Raw genomic sequence first — 26,880 nt, 5'->3', positions numbered from 1 at the left:
GGGATGCGCTGCTCAGTCTCTCCAAGTCACTCTTCATCCCCTCATCCACCTCCACTCAGGGTCTACTTCCGTCACCTCAAATGACCACTCGCCTTCTCTGCCAGCACAGACTCCGATACAAGCACTTGGAAAATGAGCCAGCTCCAAGATTTCCAGAGAAGGTGCTGGAATCCTGGGTCCTGCAAACTGCCCTGCAACAGAAGAACTCCTCAGGCACTGAAGTTTGGACAGCACTGGTCACTGTGGTTCCCAACCCTCCTTGGGCAATCACAAGTACCTTTGCAAAATTAAAATCTAGAAAGTTCTGCCACTTAGGAGTCGCTCGGCTTTGCTTTGTCAAAATTTCCCATGCACATGTGGACCGTGAAATGCTCTTCTTGTAAAGCAAGGCCGGTTGGGAAAAGTGATGGCCAAGCTGAGTCCGGGGAGGGTAAGAGGGAAGCGGGTGAAGGGGCAGAGGAGGAAGCGGGAGGGTGGGAGGCTTGACCTGGCAGGAAGGCAAATCAGGGAGGCTGGATTGAGACCACAGGGCGGTGGGAACCTCCTGAAGCCTTTAAACCAAAGCACTGAAGACCGGTTTGGCATTTTCAAAGCTCACCATGTCTCATTTCATAAATGTCACTAACTCACACTACCTGTTTTTAATCTTTTTTTTATTGGAAATTTATGATAAGGGAAACATGGTCCAATATCTATGAATACATTACAAAAGTTTCCTAAGATGGCTTCGGTTACATTCAGTACTCACTGATATTTTCTATCATTCTTTTTATTCTTGGAAAATCACTCATAACAATCTGTTCCAATAATCTGGGCAGGCCAAGGTGGGGCAAAGCCAGGGTGGGACCTGGACTTCAAAACATCCAAATGCAAGTGTGGGGAGTCCCCCTCAGTCGCTCCCCAAGATTCTGGGTGAATAAAAGACAAGAAGAGGAAGTTATTCCTTGTTTTTCTGCTAAGAAGTAACTCACTCAGTCAACAGGAACTTCCTTATCTCTTGGAGCAAGTAGGGGGAGCTTCTTGCGTTTGGTTATCTAGGACAATACTGGGCATGCTGAGGACACATGCTGGGCGCATTGAAGACGCTGAGTGACTGCCTTCCATGAAGGACCACTCTTCACCCTTTGCTGGGCAAGGGAGCCCAGCAGGCTGAACAATGGGGAGTGTCACCTCAGGACTGTACCTCCCTCAGCAAGCATCACAGGCACAGGGACATCTGCTGCTCCTGAGCAGGGTGGTTCAGGTCTGAGTGGCTGCAGCACTACAAGGAACCCCTGGACTCCCGTGGCACAAGCCTGGGTGGGGTCTCCAGAGGGCAAGGTCATGCGGCAGACACCCTGTGCTCACATTTTTCTCCCTTTCTCCCCCAGGGTCCTACTGTCTCTCCAACTTCCGAAGCGGCCATCTGTGCTGGTTTGCAAGGTCTTCCTCCCAGAGGACTGGCTGCGGAGAGAGGCTCACTCCCTAGCCATCTCCTGACTGTCCGATGGCTGCTCAGCCTTTGGGTTGAAGGGCTTCACTGCCAGGCTCCCACAGGAGCAGAGAGCGCACTATAAACGTCCAGCAGGGACATCACAAGGACGATTCCCGAACCTCACACGATTCTCTCCAGTGCCTCCAGAGTTTGTCAGCACTGCCACTTCCTGAGGCTGATTTCCACCAAGCCTCCCTTCCTCCCACCATCTCCTTTCCACTTCCTGCCTGAGGGTCTGAAGGCTCAGTTAATAGTTGAACAATTAATGAGTTGGTCATTAATTGTGTTTGGAGTCTCAAGTGGCCAAGGCATTCCAGAAAGATGACTGTCTTTCAGGGTTTCTCCTTCACTACACAGGAAGTCAAACTTTCGGTCTCTTCCTCAAAGTTCCTCTTAAAAATTCTGGAAAAAAACTGGAGTGTGGTCCACCATCTCCCTTCCTTCCATCTGTTCACCTAGACAGTAGAGACAGGCTGCTCCAGTTGGTGGTCTGAAAAGTCTAGGACTCCAGGCTATGCTGGCCAGCATTATTAAATGCCATGATGGAAACTTCTAGAAGAAAAAGGCATAATCCATGTAGCAAGAAGAAAGCCACCTGGTCCCCAAAGGAGCACTGCCTACCTCCAGGGTGGCGTACATTTGATTAGCCCGGCTTTTACATTCCTAAAGTCTTCTTTGGTCTTCTTGCTCCCCAGGCTGCCTGCCAAATGCTAGTGGGTCCTGGGTCACGGCCATTGCACTTGCTGAGGTGTTGGAATACAGCTGCCAGCAAAGTACCACCAGCCCTTCCCTGCTGCTGGTGCGAACACCACCGCTTGCCTGTCCTCCCTCCTGCCCGTCCGCACAGCCCATTTTTCTACCAAAAGAAAATCACATATTATTTGTGATAAATTATAAAATCATGCCAGGTGCAGTGGTGCATGCCTGAAATCCCAGTGGCGAGGGAGGCTGAGGTATGAGGATCGAGAGTTCAAAGCCAGCCTGAGCAACTTATCAAGGCCCTAAGCAACTCAGTGAGACCCTGTCTCTAAGTAAAAAAATAAAAAGGACTGGGGATGTGGCTCAGTGGTGAAGGGCCCTTGGGTTCAATCCCCAGGACCAAAAACCAAACCGAGAAACCCTCGGGAATTTTGTGGCTCAGAAGGACACATCTCTCATTCCACACACGTGTTCCTGTTGACAAGGCGAATTTGCTTGCTTGTTTCTAAAAGGGAAAAGCTGTTAGAGACCACAGCCTGGGTTTTGGTGACCCAGAGCCTTGATTTAAAATCTTGGCTCCTCCTCTTCTGCCGGGAGGACCTTCCTAAAGAGCAGCCTCTGTGACCGGAGTGGCCTCGGGTGCAGGACACTGATGCTTTCCTCATGGACCATGAGGAGGCCGGCCGGGCCATGCTGGGTTTGCTCCATGAGCTCTCCTGCTTCCCTTCCTCTTTCCGGCTCTGCCCCTGAGATCTCTGGGTGTCTGCACACCTCACAGAATGGTTAGAAGGAACCTCGGGGTCCCTCCAGCCTCACGTCTCTGAGGTCCTTCCCCAAACTTGCCTAGCCAAGGTCCTGGGGTCTGGGCAGAGCACAGTCCACTGCTCCCCTGGGAGCGAGTGGCCATTCCCACGGTAGGACAGGTCTTGCCACGACTGCAAGTCACTCGCTTTTTACTCAGCAAAGCTTGGCTCCCTAGAGAACCGACCTGTTACTCTGAATTCTGACCTTTCACCCTCAGGGACGAGCCAGCGAGTGGGCCTGCTCCACCCTGTTGTCCTTCTGCTCTGACAGCACACGGTACCAGGTAGTGTCGTCGCATAATGGAGAGCTGGGTCTGGGTGTGGCAAAGACCTCCTAGGTGACACAAAGCAAGCTGGCAGCTGAATCACCCTCCTGGAAGTTGGCAAAACTTGCAGCGGGAGAGCCCCCTCCCCTGCCACGCACTCTGCCCTCTGCCCTGTGGAAGCGTTGGTGTCTTGCCCCTCTATCCAGGCTCACCTGGGCTCCTGGGTGTTTTTTGGGTTTGTTTTCTTTTCCTATAACAAGCTCATTAAATCACATTTTGCTAATTCCATGACATCATGCAGGGAGAAACACAGACTACCCGATTAACTAAGAAAGACAGGCAATAGAATAGCTATTCTGATTTTACCCTTTCAGAAATCCTGTAGGCCTGAGCTCAACGATATCCAATTAGACTGTCATATTAGGTCCACACTGAGGAAAACAGTCATTATTTGGGGTTGATCCTGATTTCCAGGCTCTCAGTGGAAAAGACCAAAATGTACCCTGCAGACATTGAGTACTGGGAGACTGCAGTTTAACCAGGACGTAACTCGATTACGGAGTGATTTGCAGGGAGCTGGGGACTCTTCCTGTTTGGCGGGGGCACTGTCAGATGGAAGGCCCATTGGCTCTAAGTGCTGCTTGCTCCAGCCTCCCTGTGAGCACAGCCATCAGTGTCTTGTCTGGCTGGTGGATTATTAACAGAGGCTATTGGTCTCCATGGCAAAGCCATTGAACGATCGAGCTGGACGTAATCTCATTTATGGGGGTGCGGGAGAAAAGGACTTCAGGTCCTGGAGAATGCATAAATGCCCATTGTCATCAAGGGCCCGCTAGAGTTGAGAGGTTGAAGCAGATCCGCAGCTCACCAAGATCTCGTTCTCAGTCCCAAAGTACTGGTGGCATCGGGGACAATCACTGGGACACCCTGTCCAAAAGCGCTGGAGAGACCTCGGGGGGAGCCGCGACGAGCCCTTATCTCTGAGCCTCAGTGGCTGCCCCAGCATGTGCACCGGGAGCTGCGCCAAGTGCCTGGGGGGCACCCTCATTCCCCTGGCTGTGTTCGGCTTCCTGGCCAACGTCCTGCTGTTTTTCCCTGGAGGAAAAGTGATAGAGGACAATAACAACCTTTCTGCGGAGATCTGGTATTTTGGAGGAATCCTGGGAAGCGGGGTCTTGGTGAGTAGGGGACCTTAACATCCCCCTGACGGAGACCCCTGCTCCTGTCCTTTGCAGTCAGGTACTTATGACCAGGAAGCTGGTTAGCAGCTAATGGAAGTCCTCCCCTCTCCTTAGGGGCTGACCAGGACACGTCCAGTTCCTAAGTGATCAGTCCCCAAGCTCGGGCTGGCAATTGCATGGGACATTTGAGTGCCATGGGCCAAACTGCAGGCCACATAATTGCTTTATTCCAACTAGATGATGCCCAAAGGAATTTAAGTCACAAACACAATGCTTTCTGGCAAGTGGATTGACGCACGCCTGCGATGCTTTCCTTACCCTTCGTTTCTAGTAAATTTGGGGTGGGGGTGGTTCCCGTTTTACGCCAAGGCAAGCTTCTTAGGCTTGTCTTGGTCCCCCTTCTGGATAGAAGCTCGGGGTGCCAGATTTGGCAGTGCACCTCATAGAAACTGAAGTCCTTCAGGCCCCGTGGGACCTCGGCCACAGGCCCCCAGCCCCACAGCCACACTGCTCCATCTCGGCCTCCCCGGAGCCTCCGGGCCCCTCCAGGCAGGCAGGGCGCTGCTGCAAGCCAGGTTCCCTGAGGTGCTTGTCTGCTGCAGATGATCTTCCCCGCGCTGGTGTTCCTGGGCCTGAAGAACAATGACTGCTGCGGCTGCTGTGGCAACGCGGGCTGCGGGAAGCGCTTCGCGGTGAGTGTCCAGAGCTGCCCTGGGCAGCGTTCCCTGTGCTGGGCAGTTCCCAGCCGCGACCCTGGGGGCCGCCGGCCCAGGGCTGGAGCTGTGGTCCTCCCAGGGACAATAAGAACTGCGAACGGCCTCGGCCTGCTCAGAGGCGTGGATACCCCTCCGGGTGACCCGGCAGGGATGGCAGAGCAGAGCAGGAGTGGAGCCATGTAAGAAGGCAGGCTGGAGGGCAGAGGGGTGTTGCTCTCCCTCTGCCACTGGGACCTTGGGCAGTGCACGTCCCTGCATCTGCAACAGGGACGTTTGGCAGGAGAAAAGGTGATGAGGTGCTTCTCTGCACTGGCTCCCTGCGTCTCCCACCTTTGCCACTGCCAGGCTCACGGAAGCTGAGGCCCCTCTACCCCACCTCCCCCAGGGCTTCTGCTTGTTCTCTAGTTCTGTGAACACCCGTCTTGTAGTAGGTGAGCTAGAGCTATCAGGGGCACAGTGACATTCCAGGGAGGAAGAGAAAGAAGCAGGGCTGTGGGGCGGGGCCCCTCCCTGCAGCTGACCAAGCCCCCCTACTGCCCTGCCCTGCCTTGCTCATCTGTGAAATGGGAAGCTGGACTAGATCCAAACTCTCAAGTCTGGGGTCGATGCTGACCCTCCAACCCCAGAGGATGTTATTCCCTTTGCACGTCTCCTGTGCCCTCTCGTCTCTGTAGGAAAAGAAAATCTCACTTTGATGGAAATAAGCCTTCGCTCTCTCTAACTCTCCACAACCTGCCCTTAGAGCAAAGGAGGGAGGGGCCTCAGGCGCCAAGCAGCAGCTCCGACCTGAACTAAAATGCAGTGAGGCTGGGTTTCTGCTTCCTGGCGAGTCTGGCTGTTCTTTCATGGAAGAAATGGCATGAGCGAATGAAATAGAGCCGACTTAAAGAAACATATTAAGCCTTTGGGTACATGATTGGGGGAACACAGGAGGTAAAGCTTACAAAGAAGGTAAAAAGAGTCACAAATTATTGGATATAATTATGTGATATTGCTGGACTTGGTGGCACATGCCTGTAATCCCAGAAATTTAGGAGACTAAGGCAGGAGGATGGTAAATTCTAGTCCAGCCTTGGCAACTTAGTGAAACTTTGTCTCAAAATAAAATAATTAAAAGGGCTGGGGATGTAGCTCAGTGGTAAAGCGACCTGAGTTCAATCCCCAGTATCACACACAGACAAATTATGTAATAAATGTTATATATCATAGAGATATTTATGTGTAATTAATTATAAAGAAAAGAAAGCAATGTTTAACTCACTTTCCCCTTGAAATATAATCCCTTTTTAGCTTGAGAACTTTTGGAGGATAGTTGGAGATGAGAAATAGAAAAAAAAAATTAGCAAGTAATGAATTTGAATAGAAAGAAAGAAGAATCGTGACTTAGAAATCTAACATTTCATTCCTGGGCAGAAGGCTCAAGACTTACCAGTACAGAACAAAGGTATAACCACAGCAAGAAGTGAAATAGTGGTCAAATATTACACAAAACCCCAGTGTTTTACAATTAGATTTATGTGACGTCCAAGAGGAAGGCAGAAAAGTCATGTTTTACAAGAGCAGCTGAATCGATATGGTGTGAAATATTTGGTCTGGTCAATGCACACTCTCAGGGTTCCCTAGTCCACCTTGGAGCTCACCCTTGGTGCAAGTTGAGGGTGCCACCCCTGAGTGACTGGGCAGTGCCCCAAATGACCAGCTGTGCCAGACGTGAAGCAAAGTACCCAGCACTGCCACCCCAGACCCAGCTTCCTACATGCCAGAGAGCCGGCCCAGGGGCCTCTTGTTTTGGGTTTGTATTTTAATGAACTACCAACTTAAAAAAATTGAGAGCTAGATGGCTTACCTTTGGTGTTCGAAAAATGAAAAATTAACCAGGCAAGCTAGGCCCCGCTAAGGCCCAACAATGGCCCAGCCGGCGCTGGGCAGACTGCGCTACGCAGGCCCACCCTGCCTGCTGCAGTATGGGCCCTGCCCGAATCCTGGGCCATACCCAGGGCCCTGCTCAGGGCTGTGCTTCCTTCGTGTTCCCAGTTCCCAAGCACCAAGCAAAGATGTTTGCAGACAATCTGTCAGAAAAAAGACAGCCTTATTTGGTCAGGAGTAGAAGACCAAAGGTGAGAAAGTGCTCAGGATGTTCCCCTCCAGGTGCTAAGTAGACCCTGTCTTTTGTGGAGGTTGGTTTAAGAAGTCCTGCCATTTCTTTCTGGAAGTTTCCACAGAGGTTGATGGCACCATTCAGGAGTAGGAAATAGGAGAAGCAGGATGTGGTGGCGTGGAGAGGAGGTGGGACCAGGGGCTGGAGAAGCTCCACCTCACCTCATCCACAATTCACGGTGAAGCTGAGGGAAGGCAGCTGCAGACTACAGGAGGATCAGGGGAAGTGAGAGAGGGTCACCTTCAAGGAGGGCCTGGACACCCTGCCTGGGTCTGTGTTCAGGACACAGCCTCCTCCCCCCAGGCCAGGGTCCTAGTGGCCTCCTGGATGCTTGTTCGGCTGGCCTGTGACCCTACACTCTATTCCTTTAAAAAATTTGCTCTCTCGGGGCCCAAAGGGACAGCTAATTAGTTTTATCAACCTGTTCATGTTTAAGTATGTGCTTCAAGCAGGGACTTTTGGAGACCTTGGCCTTGACTCAAAGGAGTGCCTTTAAATGGGATGGAAAGTAGCTTGATAATGGAGATACACAGAGGTCGGCGGCATTTCCGCATCCTTAAACAGTGTGGGCAGATACAGACCCTCCCTGCCCTCACAGGCAGGGCTGGCTGGCTGACTGACCTATTCCTCAGGGAGGTCTGGATGGGTCCAGAGGCAGTCTGTGGCCATGGCCTGCGCCTCTTCCTGTGCACGGCTCCCTGGCGCCCTCTAGGGACACCTTGTGGGATTGCACACCTGGGGACTCCTGCTGAGCCAAAATCCCTGATTTCCTCACCTACCTCCCCATTCCTTGGAGCGGGGTTTGGGAAAGGCCATGCTTTCGAAGGGCAGATTATCTTGAAGAATAAATGATAGAACCATCCCTTCTTCTCCATCTCCTATGCTTTAAATCCCTCTGCTGCAAAATTGACGGTGTCAATTGGTGCCTCTCATAAGCTTGTTGCAAGGACGGGGGACATCGCCAGCATTAGTGTGAAGGTGGGGTGTACCAACTGAGTGCCGGAGGTGTCAAGGACATGCAGGTCCTCCATGAACACTTGTTGGGTGACTGAAGGGCTGAACACCCAGGAGAGGTTTCAAGGGACTTCCACACTTTATCAGGCTCAGCCCTGCCTTGACCCTTTAAGTTAGGCAATAAATTCCCTGTTTCATTAATGAGGAAACTGAAGTTCATGGGAGTTAAGTTCCTGACTGCCACTCCCCACCCCTTAGCACACCTAACTGAGGCAGCAAATGCAGGACATTGATGTATAAAGAAGAAGAAGAAGAAAAAAGACTTCAGGGTGTCTCTATACAGCTCTTAGAACGCTTTCCAAGAAGCGAAGTCCATGCTCACCAGAGAGGTTTCCCCACCACGTCGCCACGGCCCAACACAGCCCAAGTCTCCAAATACCATGTCCCCAGACCACCCACTTTTCTTCCCTTCCCTGACCTCACTGTCCCCTCCATTCATTTGGCCAACATAATCACAGAGATGGCCAAAGACACAGTGGTAGCAGGGACAGAGCTGAGATCCAGTGCCTTGGAGCCAGGCGGACAGGGAGGTCCTGGGGCTGGCAAGGGTGAATTGGAAGCCAGGACCTTCTGCTGGACACCTGTGTCTTCCACAGTGTGAGCAGAACGTGTGTACTGAGTGGTCATTGGAGAACTAGACTGCTTACCTTTATTTTTCTCCCAGATTTTTGCTCTCTGTATTTGTGAAAAGTTAGAGATGTGAGAATTGGACTATAAAAATAGTATGATATGATAAGGACGTGAATTGAGTGCTTGCTAATGTCATGGGAAATTCTCCAAACCTTGGGAACAGGCCAAGGAGATTTCTGTGTCCTATCAGTGAAGTCCTGAACCCTACCTAGGAGCCCCATCCCATCCCACAAGTATCTAGAGGTGTACCCTTGATTCCTGGTGACTGTGCATCAGGTCCTCTTGCATGTCATGACCTCTGTGAGGCACTATGAATTATTGAACCTCGTTTTGCAGAAGAGGAAGTGGAGACAGATTAGCTTCCCAAGGTCATGAGGGAGGAACCAGCTCTGTCACCCTGTCACCCATGCTGGTGACAAGGATATAAGTGTTCATCTCCTCTTTTTATCCAAATAGGGAAAACAAGCCTGTAAAATTGTAGAGAAAGCTCCCATTTCTGACTCTAAATTTGGCAATCCCAGACAATCCAGTGATATCCCAAGTTCTTTGCCTACTTACTTAAAATAGTATCAGTTTTGGAGTGTCAATCCTAACATATTCTGTTGGAGTGCGATAACTCTTGACATAAGAAGTTTTTGCATGGAACTCATGATAAATTGAAGTTATTCCATGCTGGTTTTAAGACTGACCTTATCTCTGAGTAGGGAATTTGGCAATTTTTAAACATTCTTCAAAGTGAAATAACGTAAAGGAACAAGATGTATTCTGTACCTGCTTCACACGGTTCTTCCATTTTGGAAAATTGAAAACTCTGTTTGCGATGTTCATTTTGCTATTTTAAGGTGAGACTTCAGATTTGAATTTGAAAATAGAACATCCCACTTGTAGTATTATGGAATGGAAACCTACTGATTCATCTTCTAAGAAATAAAACAGTAATTCAGTTGAGAGTCACCTCGTTCTCTCTCCATTGCATATCTCCCTCTGGAGAGTAGCCACAGTCCTGAGTCAGTGCATACCATTTTTAAATTTTGTACTATTGAAAATAAACTTCTCAAATGTTCTAGACTATGCTGTCCAATACAGCAGCCACTATCCACATGTAGCTACTGAGTCCATGAAACGTGGCTGGTCTACATTGAGATAAGTTGTTTAAGTGAAATACCAGATTTCAAAGAAAGGGTACGAAAAGAAGCATTAAAATATCTTGGTGATTTTTATGCTGATTGCAATGAAATGATGATATATTAGAGGTGTGGAGTTAAATGAAATACAGCATCAAGCTCAATTTCTCCTATTTCTTTTTACTTTCATGGTGGTGCTAAAAAATGTTTAAATTGTCCATATGCTTAACTGTTTGCCCTGGACAGTGCTGATCTGGAGGTGCTTATAATAAAGGGGAAACCATCTCCTCGCGGAGATTTTGTTACCCTGAGCTTCCTTTTTCTGACCTGCTGGGTTTCCCCATCCCCTAGCGAGCCCCTGCCGACACGTCCTTGATGCAGCCCAGGTCAGAGTCTCCCTGCCAGCTGCAGAGGTGGAACTGGGCCCTTCAGCTCAAGGAAGCTTCTAGATCCCCCGTCCTTTCCTTGTTCACCGCATGATGCTGAGGTGCTGAACCAGGCCTCCTCGAGATACACTGTCTTCCTGGGAGTGGGCGTGCAGTTACACTCGCCTGCACCTGTGTCCCCAGCCCTCATGGTGTCAGATTTCTGCAGCAGCCGGAACCCAACCTGAGGGGGTCAGGTAGCCCCAGGCTGCACTTCTCTTTATATGTGTTTTATTTCTGTAAGAAAACTAGTGGCATTCACAGGGAACCTTGGAATAACAGCCAGGCTGGTGCTAGTGTGCATGTGTGTGTGTGTATAATATGTGTGGTGTGTGTGTAATATGTGTGGTGTGTGTGTGTGTGGTGTGTGTTTAAGTGGTGTGTATGTGGTGTGTGTGTGTGTGTGTGTAATATGTGTGGTGTGTGTGGTGTGTGTTTAAGTGGTGTGTATGTGGTGTGTGTGTGTGTGTGTAATATGTGTGGTGTGTGTGGTGTGTGTTTAAGTGGTGTGTATGTGGTGTGTGTGTATGTGTGTAATATGTGTGGTGTGTGTGGTGTGTATATGTGGTGTGTGTTTAAGTGGTGTGTGTGTGGTGTGGTATGGTATGAGTTTGTGTGGTGTGTGTGGTATGTGTTTAAGTGGTGTATATGTGGTGTGTGTGGTGTGTGTGAGTGTGTGTGGTATGGTATGTGTGGTGTGTGTGTGTGTAATATGTGTGGTGTGCGTGTGTGTGGGGTATGTGTATGTGTGGTGTGTGGTGTGTGTGTTTGTGTGTGTGGTGTGGTATGTGTGTGTAATATATGTGGTGTACGTGTGTGTGTGGTATGTGTATGTGTGGTGTGGTGTGTGTGTGTTTGTGTGTGTGGTGTGTGTTTGTGTGTGTGGCGTAGTGTGTGTGTGAAGGGGCAGAGGTGAGAGGGCCCTGGGATGGGAGGAGTTCTGAGTTCTTAATCTGACTCAGTGCCTCCTGGACGTGACTGGAGAAAGCCACAAATCAGGGGTGCGACCTTGGGAAACCAGGGGCCTGGTGCCCATTCTGCCACTTTGCTGTGGTCTCAGTTTCTCGTCTGCTGAGCATAGACAATGACACTCCTACAGGTGTGTCATGACCCCATCTGCCATGGGACGGAGCTATTCTTATCATCTGGGCCGTCGGATGGCTGTGCTGCATGGCTTGTTAGGTCCACTCTTATTAAAATACCACGTTAAGTTTATTTGACCATCTGTTTAGTGGTGATGCTGGCTTTTGAATACTGTCAGCCAGTTTCAAGATGTGAGGGCGCCTCCTTCATGGAATCTCGTTTTCTGTGAGACAGTCAGGTCTGTCAGGAAGACAGCCCAGCCTGCCACACGCAGCTGGTCCCTGTTTCTAGACCTCTCAAGCCGTGCGCTGAGCCTGGATTGCGGAGCCGTCTGGTCTGCCCCGCAGTCGTACCAGCTGTGATCTAACTGCAGAGCCACTCGGTTGAAACAGGAGGTGATTCAAAGACAGAAACCCAGCCAGATGAGCTCTCGTTGGACCCTGGCCACGTTTCTCAAAGTGTGGTCTCCCAGGTACTCACAGAGAAGCTTCCAGGACTCCATGAGACTGGAGAACTCTGCAAATGTCCATGAACACCTTCATGGATGGCAAAACTGAGTATAAAATCACCCCTTGTTTTTCCATAAAGAACTTCCCACAGAGAAGTTTTCAAAAAGCTGTTTACTAATGTTCATATATAAACGTTCAGCGACATTTATTTTAAATCACATGCTTAAAAAATTCAAAGCAATTTTAGTATGTCAGTCTCGGACTCTGAACTGTTTCCCACTCAGTTATTTTTAAGTGCTTTCATGTTTCTTTGACACTGACTTTTGTTAGTACTAAAGATACCCTTGGGGCCATGGAGAAATTTCAACATCACTTCTCTTCCATTTAAGTTCGTACATGTTGTTTTTCCACCCATGTACCAAGCTGTCATTGGAAATTCTGTCATAAACATCAATTCCCTAAAGACAAAGGCAGCGTTCCAGCATTCCTCTTGCAGGGGAATAATAATTATTGTTAATAATCCCCCAAATTTTAAACACTAAGCATGCTCATTTTAGAATGCTGTGTATATGTGTGTGTGTGTGTGTGTGTGTGTGTGTGTGTGTGATAACTTTATTTAAGCAGAATAATCATCACCCCAATCACCCTAGGTAATAGAAGTCCTCGGGGAAAAAAAAATGGAGTGACAATCTTTTGAAGGAAATCAAGTCTATATGTGGAATATATTATAGAAGAGAAAATTATAGTTAAAATCCTATGGAAAGAAGTTTTGAAAGAAAATAGAATTACCAATAGAGCTACAAAAGCAGTATCTCAGAGAATGCCTTAAAAAAAAAACAAAAAAACACTAAAGTCCTAAACTAGGAATTGCAGGACCAAACTTCCCAGAATATTGAACAAATGTGTTAAAAAAAAAAAATTTCAACAATGTTGCCACCTAACACTGAGTTTCTGACTCATGTCTTCTCCATGTCCTATTTGTTTCAAAATGAAGTATTTGAGGTGGGGCCCCAATGCTCCCAGATGGAAGAAGGACTCAAGCTACTCGCTCCTTCCGCAGGATCGCGCAGAGCTGGGGACTCTCCTTAACCTCCCTTGGAGGTCACACACGTTAGCACATAAACACCCTCAAAGTCCAACAGGAATGAAACCTGTTTTACTGTACGTCATCTGAAAAGCTCTCCAAATTATTTCTTTGGGAAAGAGGTTGCCTATTCTACCATGAATGGACCAAAATTTTTGCTTACTTGTAACCTAGATAAAGCTCACAGCTGTTTGGGGTGGTGAGAGGGGATTTAAGATGCCCTAGACATAAAAACTAAGGGGGAAATCTTGTTACATGAGTCCCGTGAAGTCTTGGTCATTGAAAACGTCTACGTTCTCCAGGGCTGTCGATGAGCCGTCAGGAAGAAAACCCTGTCCCGGGCAGTGGAGTGGGAATGTCCTTCTCCACTTGACTCTCCAAGGGCCTGCGCTCTGAGGAAGACAAGCATGAAAAGCCGCCCATTCATGGACTCTAGGCCTGCCTTCTGACCCGAGTTTGCACTGGGCAGAATGGTCAGTTCTGCAGGAGCCAGACGAGGCTTCACAAGGCAGAGCTGAGGCTTGCCAAGCGGCATCCAAAATGCGTTCATGTAGGACATGGAGTTCTGCTGCCATGAAGTCCCAACGGCCCAAACACAGTCGGTTTCCCTCCATCACCCCCACACCCCAGTCCCCTCAACAGAGACCGTAATGCCAATATCAATAACACACAGACCGGGGAAGGGAGAGTGCCGGCATTTAACTCAGGTTCCTGCAACTACAGTTCACAATAGAACTTTCTAGTCCACTCTAACATGCTTGTTTTACAAAGGAGGAAGTAAAACTCCAGGATACCTTCATCTCACAGTCTTCACACAGAAAAAAGGAGCAAAGCTAAGATCTGAGTCTCAGTCTCCTGATGTTCAAACCCTTGTGCTTTGTTCCCAAAGCAATAGAGCTGATCATTTTCTTCCTTCATTTCCAAAATTGTAAATGTTTCCAAACTACCACTAATTACCGTTTAGAATGGAGGTCACCAACGTTCTGAACATCTCTGGACCTGAGATTTTTCATCTGTAAGTGGGAGTTAGCCTGAATGGGCTCCAGGATTGCTTCAGCCATTCATGTTCTGGAATTTCATTTGGATTTTATCGTTGAAAAAGAAAAGATTGGGGGGCTGGGGCTGTGGCTCTGTGGTAGAGCGCTTACCTCGCATACGTGAGGCACTGGGTTCGATCCTCAGCACCACATAAAAAATAAATGAATAGATAAATAAAAAATATTTAAAAAAAGAAAAGATGCTAATGTAGTCTAGCCTAACTAATCTCTGATGTATAAAAATGTTTAGAAGAACATAGAAGCCATAGCTTCTACCATGCTTGGCAGGCGGGGCGGATTTGCTGAGTGTCATCTCTGGACCCCTGAGAACTTGGCTGTGTCTCTTCTTCTCTTCCAGATGTTCACCTCCACCATATTTGCTGTGATTGGATTCTTGGGTGCTGGCTACTCATTTGTCATCTCAGCCATCTCGATCAACAAGGGTCCTAACTGTCTCATGGCCAATCACACATGGGGCTACCCCTTCCACAATGGGTAAGGCTCACCGGGCAACGCCCACAGGTCAGTTCAAAGGCTGGGGCAGGTGGATGGCCGATGGGTCACGTGGCCCTCCTTCACCAGGTGTTGGGTGGTGGCACTGTGCTGTGGAGAGAGGCTGCACCAGGTGTCACCTGTAATTGCTTTTCTGACAGACACAGGGAGAGATAACTGGAAGAGGACACCTTAGTTGGCCTGAGGGGAAAAGATCTGTGGTGTCACTACTTGTTCCCAAATAGTAAATAGCAGTACCACCAGGCAATGAATAATAATAGCACACCGAGTAGTGACCTCCATTGACAGCCTTATAATAGAGAATAAGGAGTTCCCACCAACTGGGCTCAAAGGCTTTCGCCGACACCCCAACTGCCTTCAACTGAGCGGTCTGTTTGAAGTATGTGCCCCTACGTGGGCACATGTGGGAAGGGAACCAGGCAGATGGTGTGCCACCTGCAGCACCCCACTGTGACCTTGCCTCCCGGCCCTGTCTTCTGAGACCCGGATGCACGTTCACTTTAGATTTATTGTCACGGCTGGCTCCACGTCGTCCCTCTGACTGCACAAGCTCCTCTGGAGCTTCTCACAGGAAGTGGTCTTCTGCTGCTTGCTGGTGTTTAGCAAAGTGGAATCAGCCACAATGTTTCTTTTGATCCTCATCAAAACCCGTGTGAGACGTTTAGCTCTCCCTCAGAGGAAGGTACTGAGGCCGGGTGACTTGCCCCAGCGAACTCGGTGTCTAAATGGCTGCGGCTGGACTCCCAGTCTTCTCACTCTGGGTCACCTGGCTTTTTCTAAAACCGGCTGAGCCGCTCGTGCTGTCTGTCTTTGCTGAGAGTTCCTCCGGCAATGCTTATGGGCTCCGGTTCTGCTTTCCCTGGTCCAACTAGACTCTTGCCGGATTCAGATCCCCAGCACAGGAGTGCGGCGGGGGTGGTTAGAGCTGCTGAGCTAACCACACGCACACCTGCTCAGTGAGCAGAAAGGGCCAGTCCCTTCTAGAGAAGACCGTTGTCTTTCCTCCCACACCCCAGATGGCAGCCACGGGGTGACTGCTCCACCTATTCTCCTTCCTCTTCCTCTCCGTCTCATTCTTCTCCTCCTCCTGCTCTTAGTTTTTTCTCCCCCCTCCTCTTCCTCCTCCTTTTCTTCCCAAGGATAGTTGCTAGGCACGTGTGCATTATCTCGACCTTCCTAATAAACCTGAGAATTCTTATCCCTGGAGGAGAAAATGGAGTTCAAAGCGGTTAATCTGCCCAGGGCCCCCCAGCTGGGAACTGGGAGAAGAAACATTTTAGCCGCACAGCACCAGGACCCTGCTTAGTGCTGAAGCCCACCAGAACACGGAAGGACAGAAGAGGCTGCTGTCCCAGGAGCACAGCGTTAGTTACAGGGACAACAGGGGACAGAGCTTCTCAGTGTGGAAAGTCGTGGAACCCTGAGGAGGGGACTGGCTTGGGAGGATGAGCGGGAGTTGGTCCTCCTCACAGGGAGGGGAGACAGGGGTGGAGGCCTCAGGGTGCAGAGGACCGGGTGTCGGGACACTGTGGTCTGAAGCTCAGGGAGATGTGGGGGACAGGAGCAGAAGGGTCACCATGTAATGGACTTGGGACTGAGGCAGGCTGCAGCTTTGGGACATCAGAGGAGAGCAGAGAACGTGAGAAGGATGTGACGTGGCCACTTTGGAGTTTGGGATATTGACATTGGTGACATTGACGTGGAGGACAAATGGAAGGAGGAGGAGGGGAGATGGTGAGAAGCAGGAGGCTGGAATGACGACCGGGTGAGAGTCTGAGCATCTCCAAGGCTACTGGATGGGGGCCAGTTTCAGAGCCCGAACGAAGTAGGCTTGCCCAGCATGGGTGCGAGGACGGGGGAAGGTTCTCGAGGCAAACTCAGAGCTCTCCACCTCGGGACCAAAGCCGGGGTTCTTCAGTGCCATGGAGTTTAGCGCTTCTTTCCTCAGAAATGTGTGTTGGTGATAATATTAAAGAAGCAGAGGTCATTGACCATCCATGGTGAGAACCATATTAAGACGCATCCTAGGCCAGCACGGTCAATCCCAGCAACTCAGGAGGCTAAAGCAAGAGGATCACAAGTCCAAAGTCAGCCTCAGAAACTTTGGGAGGCCCTAAGCAACTCAGTGAGACTGTGTCTCTAAATAAAAAATGAAAAGATCTGGGTGTAGCTCAAAGGCAGAGCATCCTTGGGTTCAACCCCCTATACTACAAAGAAAAAGATAATTAAAGTATTCTAGAAGGAAAAAGAAAGAAACCTGGGGCATTTTGAGGCAAGCTCTTGGTTTCCTTTGGAGTCGAGCCTCCTCCCACCCAAAGACTTTGGTGCTGAGACAGCTGCCACCCCACCCCTGACCCTGAGCTGCTGGGAGGACAGCACCTTGCCCAGGGTGCCCAGGGTGTTGGGCCAGCCAGGGTCTAGGAGCCAAGGAAGTTCAGTGGTGGGGGCAAGCTCCCTGGGCAAGAACTGACCCCTGAGAAGCCACCTGCCCAGGAGTGGCTGGGACATAGCACCCAGAACTGAGAACAATTAAACGCTTTGCCTGGACTCCCAGTCAGCACCATCTACATTTGCACTTCAAGAGGACTTACTAGCAAGATGTCCCATAAATTGCTGGAGAAGACATTCCCGAGGGCTGAAACCTCACGGCTAGGGTGTGATTGCATTGCAAGAGTGCACAGCTTTCAGGCAGCAGAAATGGTATCACAAATGTTAGCAGCCTGTCTTGCCCTTGGCCGACTTAGGATCCAGTCACAAGTCTGCCACACACCAGCCGTGGGATCTTGGGTAGTGCAGACTCAGGCTCTTCAACAGTGAGAGAGCGGTGACAGTAGCATCTGATGCCTCCCAACTTCAGGTGGAAATAAAATAGCATGAGGCTTGTAAAAGCGCCCAGCACAATTCCTGCTGCAAACTTGACATACAACTTGTAATTCGTATTTATGAGTATTTGGAATGGAATTCATTAATATGCCTTGGAAATTTCTAAAACGTTACGCTTTTATAATGATTTTGTGACTCAATGTCAATCCTTTCAACTCCAAACAAGAAAGTTCGAAGAGACTAATCTCTATGAAGATACGGTAAACCTTAATTGGCATATTGTTACAGATAGCACAAAGTAAATTTCATAAAGAAATCGTATTTCAAATGTTCTAAAGGGATATAACTACTCCATTTGTGTAGGAGCACTGGCTTGGAAGTTAGACCTCAGATCAAATCCAGCCACTTCCAGTTACAAGTTTCAACTTCTTAATTTGCAAAATGGGTGTAGGTCCATTCACTCGGGAAATATTTACTAAGGGCTGCTCTGTGCCAGGCCTTGTTCCAGAAGTCCATCTTGGTAGTGTTTGGAAAGATGATTAAAGCAGCCGGCCCAGTGCTTAGTACCTGGTCAGGACCTAATGAACGAGGGCTGCTGTGTATTGACCGTTCACTGTGATGGAACTGGGGACAGAGTTGGGGGGACGTGGTCTCTGTCTTTGTGAGTTTCTAGTCCTAGTGCAAAGAGTCTTATGAAATCTGTGGCTTTCTGCTCCCAAGTTGGTGGGATTACTGTGGTTCAGGTGGCAATGCCCCTCCTGATAACCTGGTGCTTTAAACACCAGTTAAGCTGGGCACAGTGGCGTATGCCTGTAATCCTCAGCTCAGGAGGCTGAGGCAGGAGGATCGCCAGTTCAAAGTCAGCCTCAGCAATTTAGCAAGGCCCTAAGCAACTTAGCGAGCGAGACCCTGTCTCTAAACAAAGAAATAAATAAATAAAAAGGGCTGAGGATGTGACTCAGTGGTTAAGCGCCCCAGGATTCAATCCCTGGTACCAAAAATAACACAAAACAAAAAGCACCAGTTAAGTGAATTGACACTTCCTCAGCTCTCCCTGCCTCGTGGGAAGCGGGAACATGTCAACCACCAGGTACGTGAAGAACCCAGGTACGTGAAGAACCCAGGCCCGTCACCCTGGGCTGGGGGCTCGCTGGGTGTGCACAGAGTCTTCTTAGATCAGGGTCTCCTACACCCTCAGATCTGAGTCGTGAGGGGAGAAGGGCCTGAGAACAGTTACCAGAGGCCATTTGGGAGCCGCCTGAGTGGAACTGGACCCCCCAGGCATCAGATCCATCCTGGTTTCCAAGTTCCTCACCCCTGGAGCATTTCACCAATCTCACCACCAGGAGGCGCTGTCGCCCCATGTCTCTATAAACTGCATCTTGGTATGTTTTCTTTATACAAATCAGTGTGTCTGAAAAATACCGTATCTGTACAACCTCTTATAATCATCAAGCTCAGAACTGTAAGATAGAAAGAACTGGGTGTAAAAGCAAGTGACACAGAAAGATGAATGTTTGAGGTAAAACAACATCAAAGCTCCAAAACGCAGTCTTCCCCAATGTGAAAGATGTCCTCTCAGTGAATTCTCTCAACTGTGAGTGGCTTTCAGCCCACTTTATAGGTGATGAAGCTGATGCTACTGGAGGGGGTAATCTGTAGTAGATGCACAGCTAGTGGGAGGAAAGCTTGGATTCAAACTTCATCTGAGTTGAAAATGCAGCCTCTTTTCCTTAGGCTGACTGCGTGACTCTAGTGAGATCATGACAGTACAGGTATCCAGCAAGCACTTACTCTATGCATGTCCTGAGCACACTATTCGTATTAGCTCATGTAATACAGTAACACTAACAGGTGGTAGACAAAGTTGCTCCCGTTTTACAGGTAAGCACAAGGTCCCATGGTAGGCTGCCTGCTCGGATTGGCCACTTAGGGGAACTGATTTGAGGGTATAAACAGCTTTGCTTCCAAATCAACAGTGAAGGGATTGTTCCTTCCTTCCTTTCTTCAACTCTATTCAACCCGAGGGCATCTCCTATCATTTTGAAAAGTTTCTAAAATTTTAATGTATTTAAATAAATGCGTGCTGGTGCACTTTGAGAATTCCTAAGAAACAGAGGTCATCTTAGAGATCGAAGATAGCTGGGCATGGTGGCACCTGTAATCCCAGCCACTTGGGAGTCTGAGGCAGGAGGACCGAAAGCTCAAGGCCAGCCTCCCTCCACAGCTTAGTGAGACCCTGTCCCAAAATACAAAATAAAAAGTGCAGAGAATGAGCTCAGTGGGAGAGATCCCCTGGGTTCAACTCCCAGAACCAAAACCAAAAACAATAACGATAAAGCTCTGAAACAATGAGTGAATGCTAACTTGGTAGCTAGAGAGTTTCCCACAGAGGCCCAGAGGGTAGAGGAAATAGAAAGGAAGAGGGAGGGTGGATTTGTGGCTCAAGAGATGTAAGAGGGAATCTTAATAATCCAAAAGGACTCGCCCACTGTGCTATCTTACCTGTCTCCTGGAGAGCAGGGCAGACTTCACCTCCCCCATGAAAGGCGCAAGGCCCTGCGTAAGGCGGTGAAACAGCTCCCCGCCCCTTGTGTGTATATATATACATACACATACATACACACATCTAATATAGATATGGACATGAGAAATTGCATGCATATATAGCAGTTTCTTTTCATTCAAAGTTCATGTAAATTATATGTATTAAGGTAGTAGAATACTTCTTCCTTTTAAAGAAAATTAATATTTTTTTTCATGAAATTCCTACATGTTGAGTCAAATTTGCAGTTTGGTCAAAATCAGGCTCTTCCTTTAGTTGATATGACAATTATATTTCACATGGTTTTAGATGGCCACTGATTTAGATAGATAATTTCTTAAACATCAAGACGACCTCTAATGATGGGAGGATAAAGGCTGTGAATTACATTTGTGCAATTTTAACTCTGACATGTCTTTGTTTTCCTGCCCTGTCACTGAGAGCAAATCTACCCACCCTCTGTGTTAGTTCACAAGTATTGCTCTGTTGCTTAGTAGCTGTGTGACCTGGGACAATCCACTGAACTTCTCTGTGCCTTGATTTCCTTATATGTGGACTGGAAGAAAAGAACCATAGGTTTCTGAGAGGAATAAATGACAGAATATGTGCAAAATGTCTAGAACGTGATCTGGCACATAGGATGTACTCACAGTGTTAGTTTGGGGTTGTTTCATTCTTTTATTAGAGTGTTTTCTAATGGAGCTTGCTTTGGGTGGAAAGGTTTTGTCTTGTCTTATTTTTGTGGTGCTGGGCTGGAACCACGGCCTTGTGCATGCTAGGTAAGTAAGTGCTCTATCGCCGGGCCACACCCCTAGCTCCAGGTGGAAAGTATCACACAAGAAAAATCTCTGGGTAGACTCCCAGCCCAGGGGATTGCTCAGTGTTTGCAATGTCTCCTCCCCCACCTTCACCTGCAGGGATTATCTCAGCGACCAAGCCCTGTGGAGCAAGTGCCTGGAGCCCACGGATGTGGTCCCCTGGAATCTGACCCTCTTCTCCATCCTGCTGGTGATAGGAGGAATCCAGATGGTTCTCTGCGCCATCCAGGTGGTCAACGGCCTCCTGGGGACACTCTGTGGAGACTGTCAGTGCTGTGGTGGGGTGAGTCCCAGTCTCTCTCTCCACTTCTCGGCTTGCAGGGGGCCCAGCTGGGCACCAGGGCCATCAGGATGAGGGATGGTGAGTGTGGGCCACCCAGGTTAATCCAGGTAAATCTGCATCAGCTCCTGGAAGCGGGGATGGTGGGTCTCCCAGTTGACAAGCCTGGGCTCTCAGTGGCCACGCTCCCATCCAGTTGGCCTGGAGACCAAGGACCTCATCCACATGGGAACGGCACAGCGACGGTCACGTGAGGGCCCACAGGGAATGGGCACTGGTCCTGTGGGCCTGTTGCGGGCAGTGGTAGTTCATGGTCCAGCCCCAAGCGCCCTCAGGTCCCTGGGGCACTACCTGTCTTCCATGGGATTTCTGGTTTAGAAAAGAGAAACGGTTCCCAGAGAAGAAGAAAAACATGGAGATTGCTCAAATTTAGTCTAAATAGCCTCATAAATATTAACCACAAAATATAACAGTAAACTTGTGGACCTTAAGACAGTCTGTTTCAACTCGTGATCCAATCAGATCAGGCAATTACTCACACACATACACGAATTCACTAAGAAGCACACAGATCAACACATGAGAAAAAAACTAAATAAAACTGGAGAGCTCCCTCACTGCAGAATTCTATAATATGCCAAAGCTTTATTCAAATCATTTTATTTGCATTTTAATAAGCATTATATGCCAATAGTTCAAAATTAAATGTGCATATTCACATACCCACATTCACAGAACTATATAAATATGCTGGGTAGGAAAGTCCCTCCCAGCTTCTGTCTTCTGTGCCCCCTGTCATCTCCAGTCCCCCACCACATGAGTCTACAGGATTTCTTATATTCTCCCTGTGTCTTTATTGTTGTTTTTTTTTTAAATTTCCACATCATAAAAGAACCTTTTCCCCAAAATTTTAATAATACGAAAATGTTTATGAGGTAGTGTTATTTGAAAAAAGCAGGATACAAAAATTGTACATAGAATACAATTAAAAAATAAGAAAACAAAACACAAAGTTAGACCAAAAGAGAAATGCCCAGAGGAAATGCAATCAAAATGTTGAATGCCAACTCCTCTGGTACAAAGGCAGACATTTTTTTTTCTTCTCTCTAGCCTATAATAATCAAAAAATTTCAATAGTCATGTATTTCTTGTGAAATATAAAAAATATAGCCTCTGAAACCAAAGTAAACTGCATGTATTACAAATAAATTTCACTGGCTATTGAATTTTTGTTCTATCAATTTTCAATTGTGTTGTATTTAATTTTTTATCTTCCAAAGTAACTGGGAATGAGGGGATCATTAGCTGGTAACCATCACTATCATTTTGATGATAGAAATTAGGTATTTTGAACATTTAAATTTTGTAATTTATCAAAAACGAATCAACGTTTGCTAAATGAGCTAACAGTCCTATCTCTTAGCCAGGCAGCAAATTTTATTTGGAAGATTTATCCAAACTATGATTTCTTTCTGAGTGGACGGTGGGACTTTGTAATCTAAGATCTCCTGTTCATGTAACAACATAGCCGTGGGTGCCCGGACATTGCCCTCTTCAGTGAGTTTTGGCACCACGTTCTGCTGCCGTAACTACAGATCACCTGATGGTTGAAAGACAGGCTGTGGCTCTGGGGCTGTGCATGCAGGGACACTGCCAAGTCCCTGGGAGGAGGCGCACTGTCAGAATTTCCTTCTTTCCTTCCTTCCTTCCTCTCACTCTACCTCTGCTCAAAACTTTCACTTAAAAACTTCAAATCTCCATACAAGTTGAAGGAAGAGCCAGGCAGGGTGGTGCAGGCCTGTAATCCCAGCTACTGGGGAGGCTGAGGCAGGAGATCCCAAGTTCAAGGCCAGCCTCAGTAACTCGGTGAGACCCTGTCTCATCATGGGAAGGGCAGTGGGTGGGCTCAGCGGTGGAGACCCCTGTGCAGTCTCCAGCATGGTGCGGTCTGGACACCTCACCTCCACCCACCCTGGCTGGCATTTGCTCACCCTCTGCCTCTCTGGCCTCCTGGAAAGTAATCTACAGGCACCACAGAACTTCAGCAGCTGCAGAGTTTAAAATCCTGTTGATGGGGATTCCCTGTCTGCACCCCGCCTCTGGTCCAAGCGCCCACGTTCCCAGCCCAGTGGTGTAGCGTGGACAGTTCTGCTTGGGGCCCAGTGCCACACTTACCACTCGAGCGGCCTGAGCAAGCCCACTGATTTCTCAGGGTCTCAGACACCCCAGCTGCCTCTTGCCCAACTCACGAAGGCATGGCCGATCCTCCTCCATCCAGTCGGGCAGGAAGGATCTAGCCAGAGCTTCCTGAGTCTACTCAGGCCCTTGACACGCTGATAAATGGGTACCTGCCTTAAAACACATGCTCTGAGACCCAACAGCATGCCAGCTGCACGGTCCCAGCCAAGTCAGCTGCCCTCAGTTTGTCTGTAAAACGTGGGCATCAGCACCTACCTCCTAAGGCTGCCGTGTGCCCACCACACCGTGATCCCTACGCATCGATGACTGACATTGGCTAACAGGAGATCAGGAGGGCCACTGAGCTTCCAGGAAGGGAATGCAGTCTCTGGGTTCCACCTCTGGGTTCAAATCCCAGCCCTTCCCGGGAGCCCTTGCGGTTTCCAACATAGCACTTTTCTCTGTGTCTTCTACAAAATTATGCCTAACGATGCAAAATCAAATGAATTTCCCATTCCTATCATCTAAATCCAGGTAAGACTCTAAAGCAAAGGAAAGCTCTAAAACAAAGGATAGTCCAGAAAGCATTCAGTAGGCACCAAGCAGGGCAGAAGGGACCTAGGAAGAGGGCAGGGGGCGGGGGGGGTGCGGCAAAAGAGAGGGAAGACTCTTAAGATGATGTCATAACCGGTTCACTTTTTCTGTCCTCTAGGGAGATGGACCAGTTTAGTGCGCCTGACTCCCAGCACTGCCCTGCAGCAGGTGGAAGATCCGTTAGCGTCATCAGCGTCGTCTTACCTGCGTGGGTTGCTACTTGCCCTCTGCTTCCTCCACCAAAGCCTAGGGAAGGCAGGGTGACCCCTTCCCCTTTCCAGCCAGCTTTTGTTCAAGGCCGAATTTTGTTATTTTCAAATAAAAAAATGGTTTGTCACTTAACAAATTCTATTTATAAGTCTTTCAAATTAGCTCCTCTTGGATTAAGAACAGGATCAAAGCACATTTTCCAGATTCTTTCCTGAAGACTGTGTAAAATGTGCCTAGGTGCATGTCCGCCACGTGGCCTCTCTGTCCAGAAAATGTTTGTATTTTTGAAAGCTTTCCTTAATTCAAAGGAGGAAAGAACATTAAATATGGGGAGCCGAATTTTTGTTTTCAAGGTTTACGGGGGAAATGAAAATGATTGGTGTATCATAAATGATTTTTTTGATGCCTTTTGCTGAGTTGTTTGAGTCTTTTGAGCCTGTTATTTGACAGGGTTTCCTTATGTGTATTAAATTAAAATTGGAATTTAGAGGTAATATAATAAAGACTGTGTTTTTAAAAGGAGTTATAAAAGGCTGAATGAATAATGCCTTCTTCTCCACTTTTTTACAAAATCTTTCTTTGAACAAACTGAAAATGTTTTTAAAAATTGACAGGGATGATAATTTAGCAGTCTGTTACCCAGGATTAAGATAACACGTAGGATTAATCTTGTGTGTCGTGTTAAGACATTGACTTTGGTTTTAGAAATCAGGTACTAACATGAAGTCCAGTCTGTTCCGTTGACTTGGGTCCAAACCTCAAATCCACAACGTACAGCCTGGGGTGCTGGAAAGGTGATTTTTCTAAGTCTCAGTCTCCTCACCTGTGAAAGGACCATCACTCAGAAATCATGAAGTAAGGGTGAAACTAAGACCTGTGGTATTGCCCACCCGGTGAACAAGCAGGAGGGTCTGTGAGGGGTCATGAGCCGGTGTCTCCCTTCTGAGCCGTCAAGTCCACAGGCTGCCCGTGTTGATTAGGCTTGCAGAAACCCACACTCCTATCATCCACAGATAGAGCAATTAAAAATCTCCTGTGGGCTGGGGCTGGGGTTCAGTGGTAGAGCGCTTGCCTAGCATGTGTGAGGCCCTGGGTTCAATTCTCAGCACGGCATATAAATAAATGAATACAAAGAAAGGCCTATCAACATCTAAAAAATATTAAAAAAAAAAAAAATCTGTGTTGGCCACCACGGTGCCACATAGTGAGGCCACAAAGAGTACACTATGATCCTGCCCTCACCGCAACATGTAAGATGACCTCTGTGAGATCAGAGATCACACCTGGCACCTGAAATCCAATGGGCAGAGGGAAGATAAACAGGCAGAAAGGCAGCGAGACCATTCCGATCTCACTGGGGACACTGTCAACACACACACACACACACACACACACACACGTGCACATGCACACACACATGCACACACACAGGAGTGCTTCAACTCGGTTAGACCACTGGTTGTCCAATGTGACCACTGATCACCATTACAGATTCCCGGGCCCCGGCCGGCCTGCTGCCCCTGATCCCTGAGTGTGCAGTCTGTTTTGTTTTGTCTGTTTTGTCAGTTACTTAGTTTTTAAAGGTCACTGGGGGAAGCTGAAAAGCAGCCACCTGACCGAGGATCAATGTGGATCACGGACTGGCAGGCACTGGGGTGAGGACCAGGGTGAGGAGCTGGGCCCCATCACCCGGGTCAGGAGCTCACCGCTACAGCCCATGAGCAGGCACGTGCCAGATCCTAAGTATGACCCCGGTGACGGTGTCAGGGGTCACCAGGATGAGTCACCCGAGTTCTTTGTGAGGACGTAGGAGATGGGAAAGAGGCACACGTTCCTTGTTTAGAGGTTTTCACTGATTCAGAATTTGGGGGGGTGATAAAGAGGCATTGTGGTCACCCCCACATCTGTTCCTTATTTTATCCATGAAGAAGTGAAAAACGCCTTTGACAAGTTCTCACACAAAAATCTATTTTTCCAATCCCGTTTCCATAAGATTAGAGGAAATAGCTTAATAGGGGCAAGAGAACTTGGAAGGAAGAGACAGGAAAAAAGGCGTGAAGATGAGAATCTCCCGGATGAGATCTTCCTCCTCCACGCACATGGTTGGTCATTAGACTCCAGAAACTTCCTCCTGGGGGGCAGCAACTTGGTGTTGCCGGCCCGAGCACGGGACCGCCCCTGCCCTTGGACTCTGAGTGCAGGCTGCGGAGGGACAGCAGCTGATGAAGTCTGCGCCCCCAGTGCCCAGCAGGGGCCTGGCACACAGCGGGCAGTTGGTGAATTTGTGGGAACAGGGGCCCCAGCACCTCTCTTTCACTCTCCCCTACTGACGTTGTGGACCTGAAATACACTGTAGGCAGACTTCAAAGATCCCCAGGGAACCCAGCAGGAAGGTGGCCCGGGTGGCCAGCTGAACTTGGGGCCGCCCCCTGCCAGTACGCACATCATGAGGATAACATTAAAACTGGATTTTCCAACCAAGTTACGTTCCCAGCTCTGAAGGCCTTCACAGCCCTCTTCAAGGTGGGTCCTTCTTGGGGCCTCTGCTCTGCCTCAGCCTCCTACAGGGGCCATGAGCCCAGCGCCCAAATACTACTTGAACCAGGGAAGGGAGAAGGCAAAATCCTGGGAAGAAATTTTTTTAAAAAGATATTATCTCAAAATATTCTCCAGCTAAGGTGTGCCCAGATTCTTGACCCACAGGAACCATAATAAATGTGTGATTTTACATCAAAAAATAAAATATTCCCCAGCTACATACACATAATATGCAGAC

At 48.5% G+C, this 26,880-nt stretch overlaps 1 protein-coding gene across 1 annotated transcript; it reads left to right on the top strand.

The window, feature by feature from the left end:
* The first annotated feature begins 3,989 nt into the window (after positions 1–3,989).
* On the top strand, positions 3,990–24,626 carry Tm4sf4 (transmembrane 4 L six family member 4). The gene is made up of 5 exons (XM_047563103.1): positions 3,990–4,420; positions 5,026–5,115; positions 14,502–14,638; positions 20,942–21,125; positions 24,013–24,626. Exons 1-5 carry the CDS (start codon positions 4,247–4,249, stop codon positions 24,028–24,030), a joined length of 603 nt encoding a protein of 200 aa, XP_047419059.1. The 5' UTR covers positions 3,990–4,246; the 3' UTR covers positions 24,031–24,626.
* The last annotated feature ends 2,254 nt before the right edge of the window (positions 24,627–26,880 follow it).

The sequence above is a fragment of the Sciurus carolinensis genome, chromosome 9 (genome assembly GCF_902686445.1).
Source record: "Sciurus carolinensis chromosome 9, mSciCar1.2, whole genome shotgun sequence".
Taxonomy (NCBI): domain Eukaryota; kingdom Metazoa; phylum Chordata; class Mammalia; order Rodentia; family Sciuridae; genus Sciurus; species Sciurus carolinensis.
The sequence above is the reverse complement of the archived record's forward strand: the minus strand, read 5'-3'. Positions and strand labels throughout refer to the sequence as shown.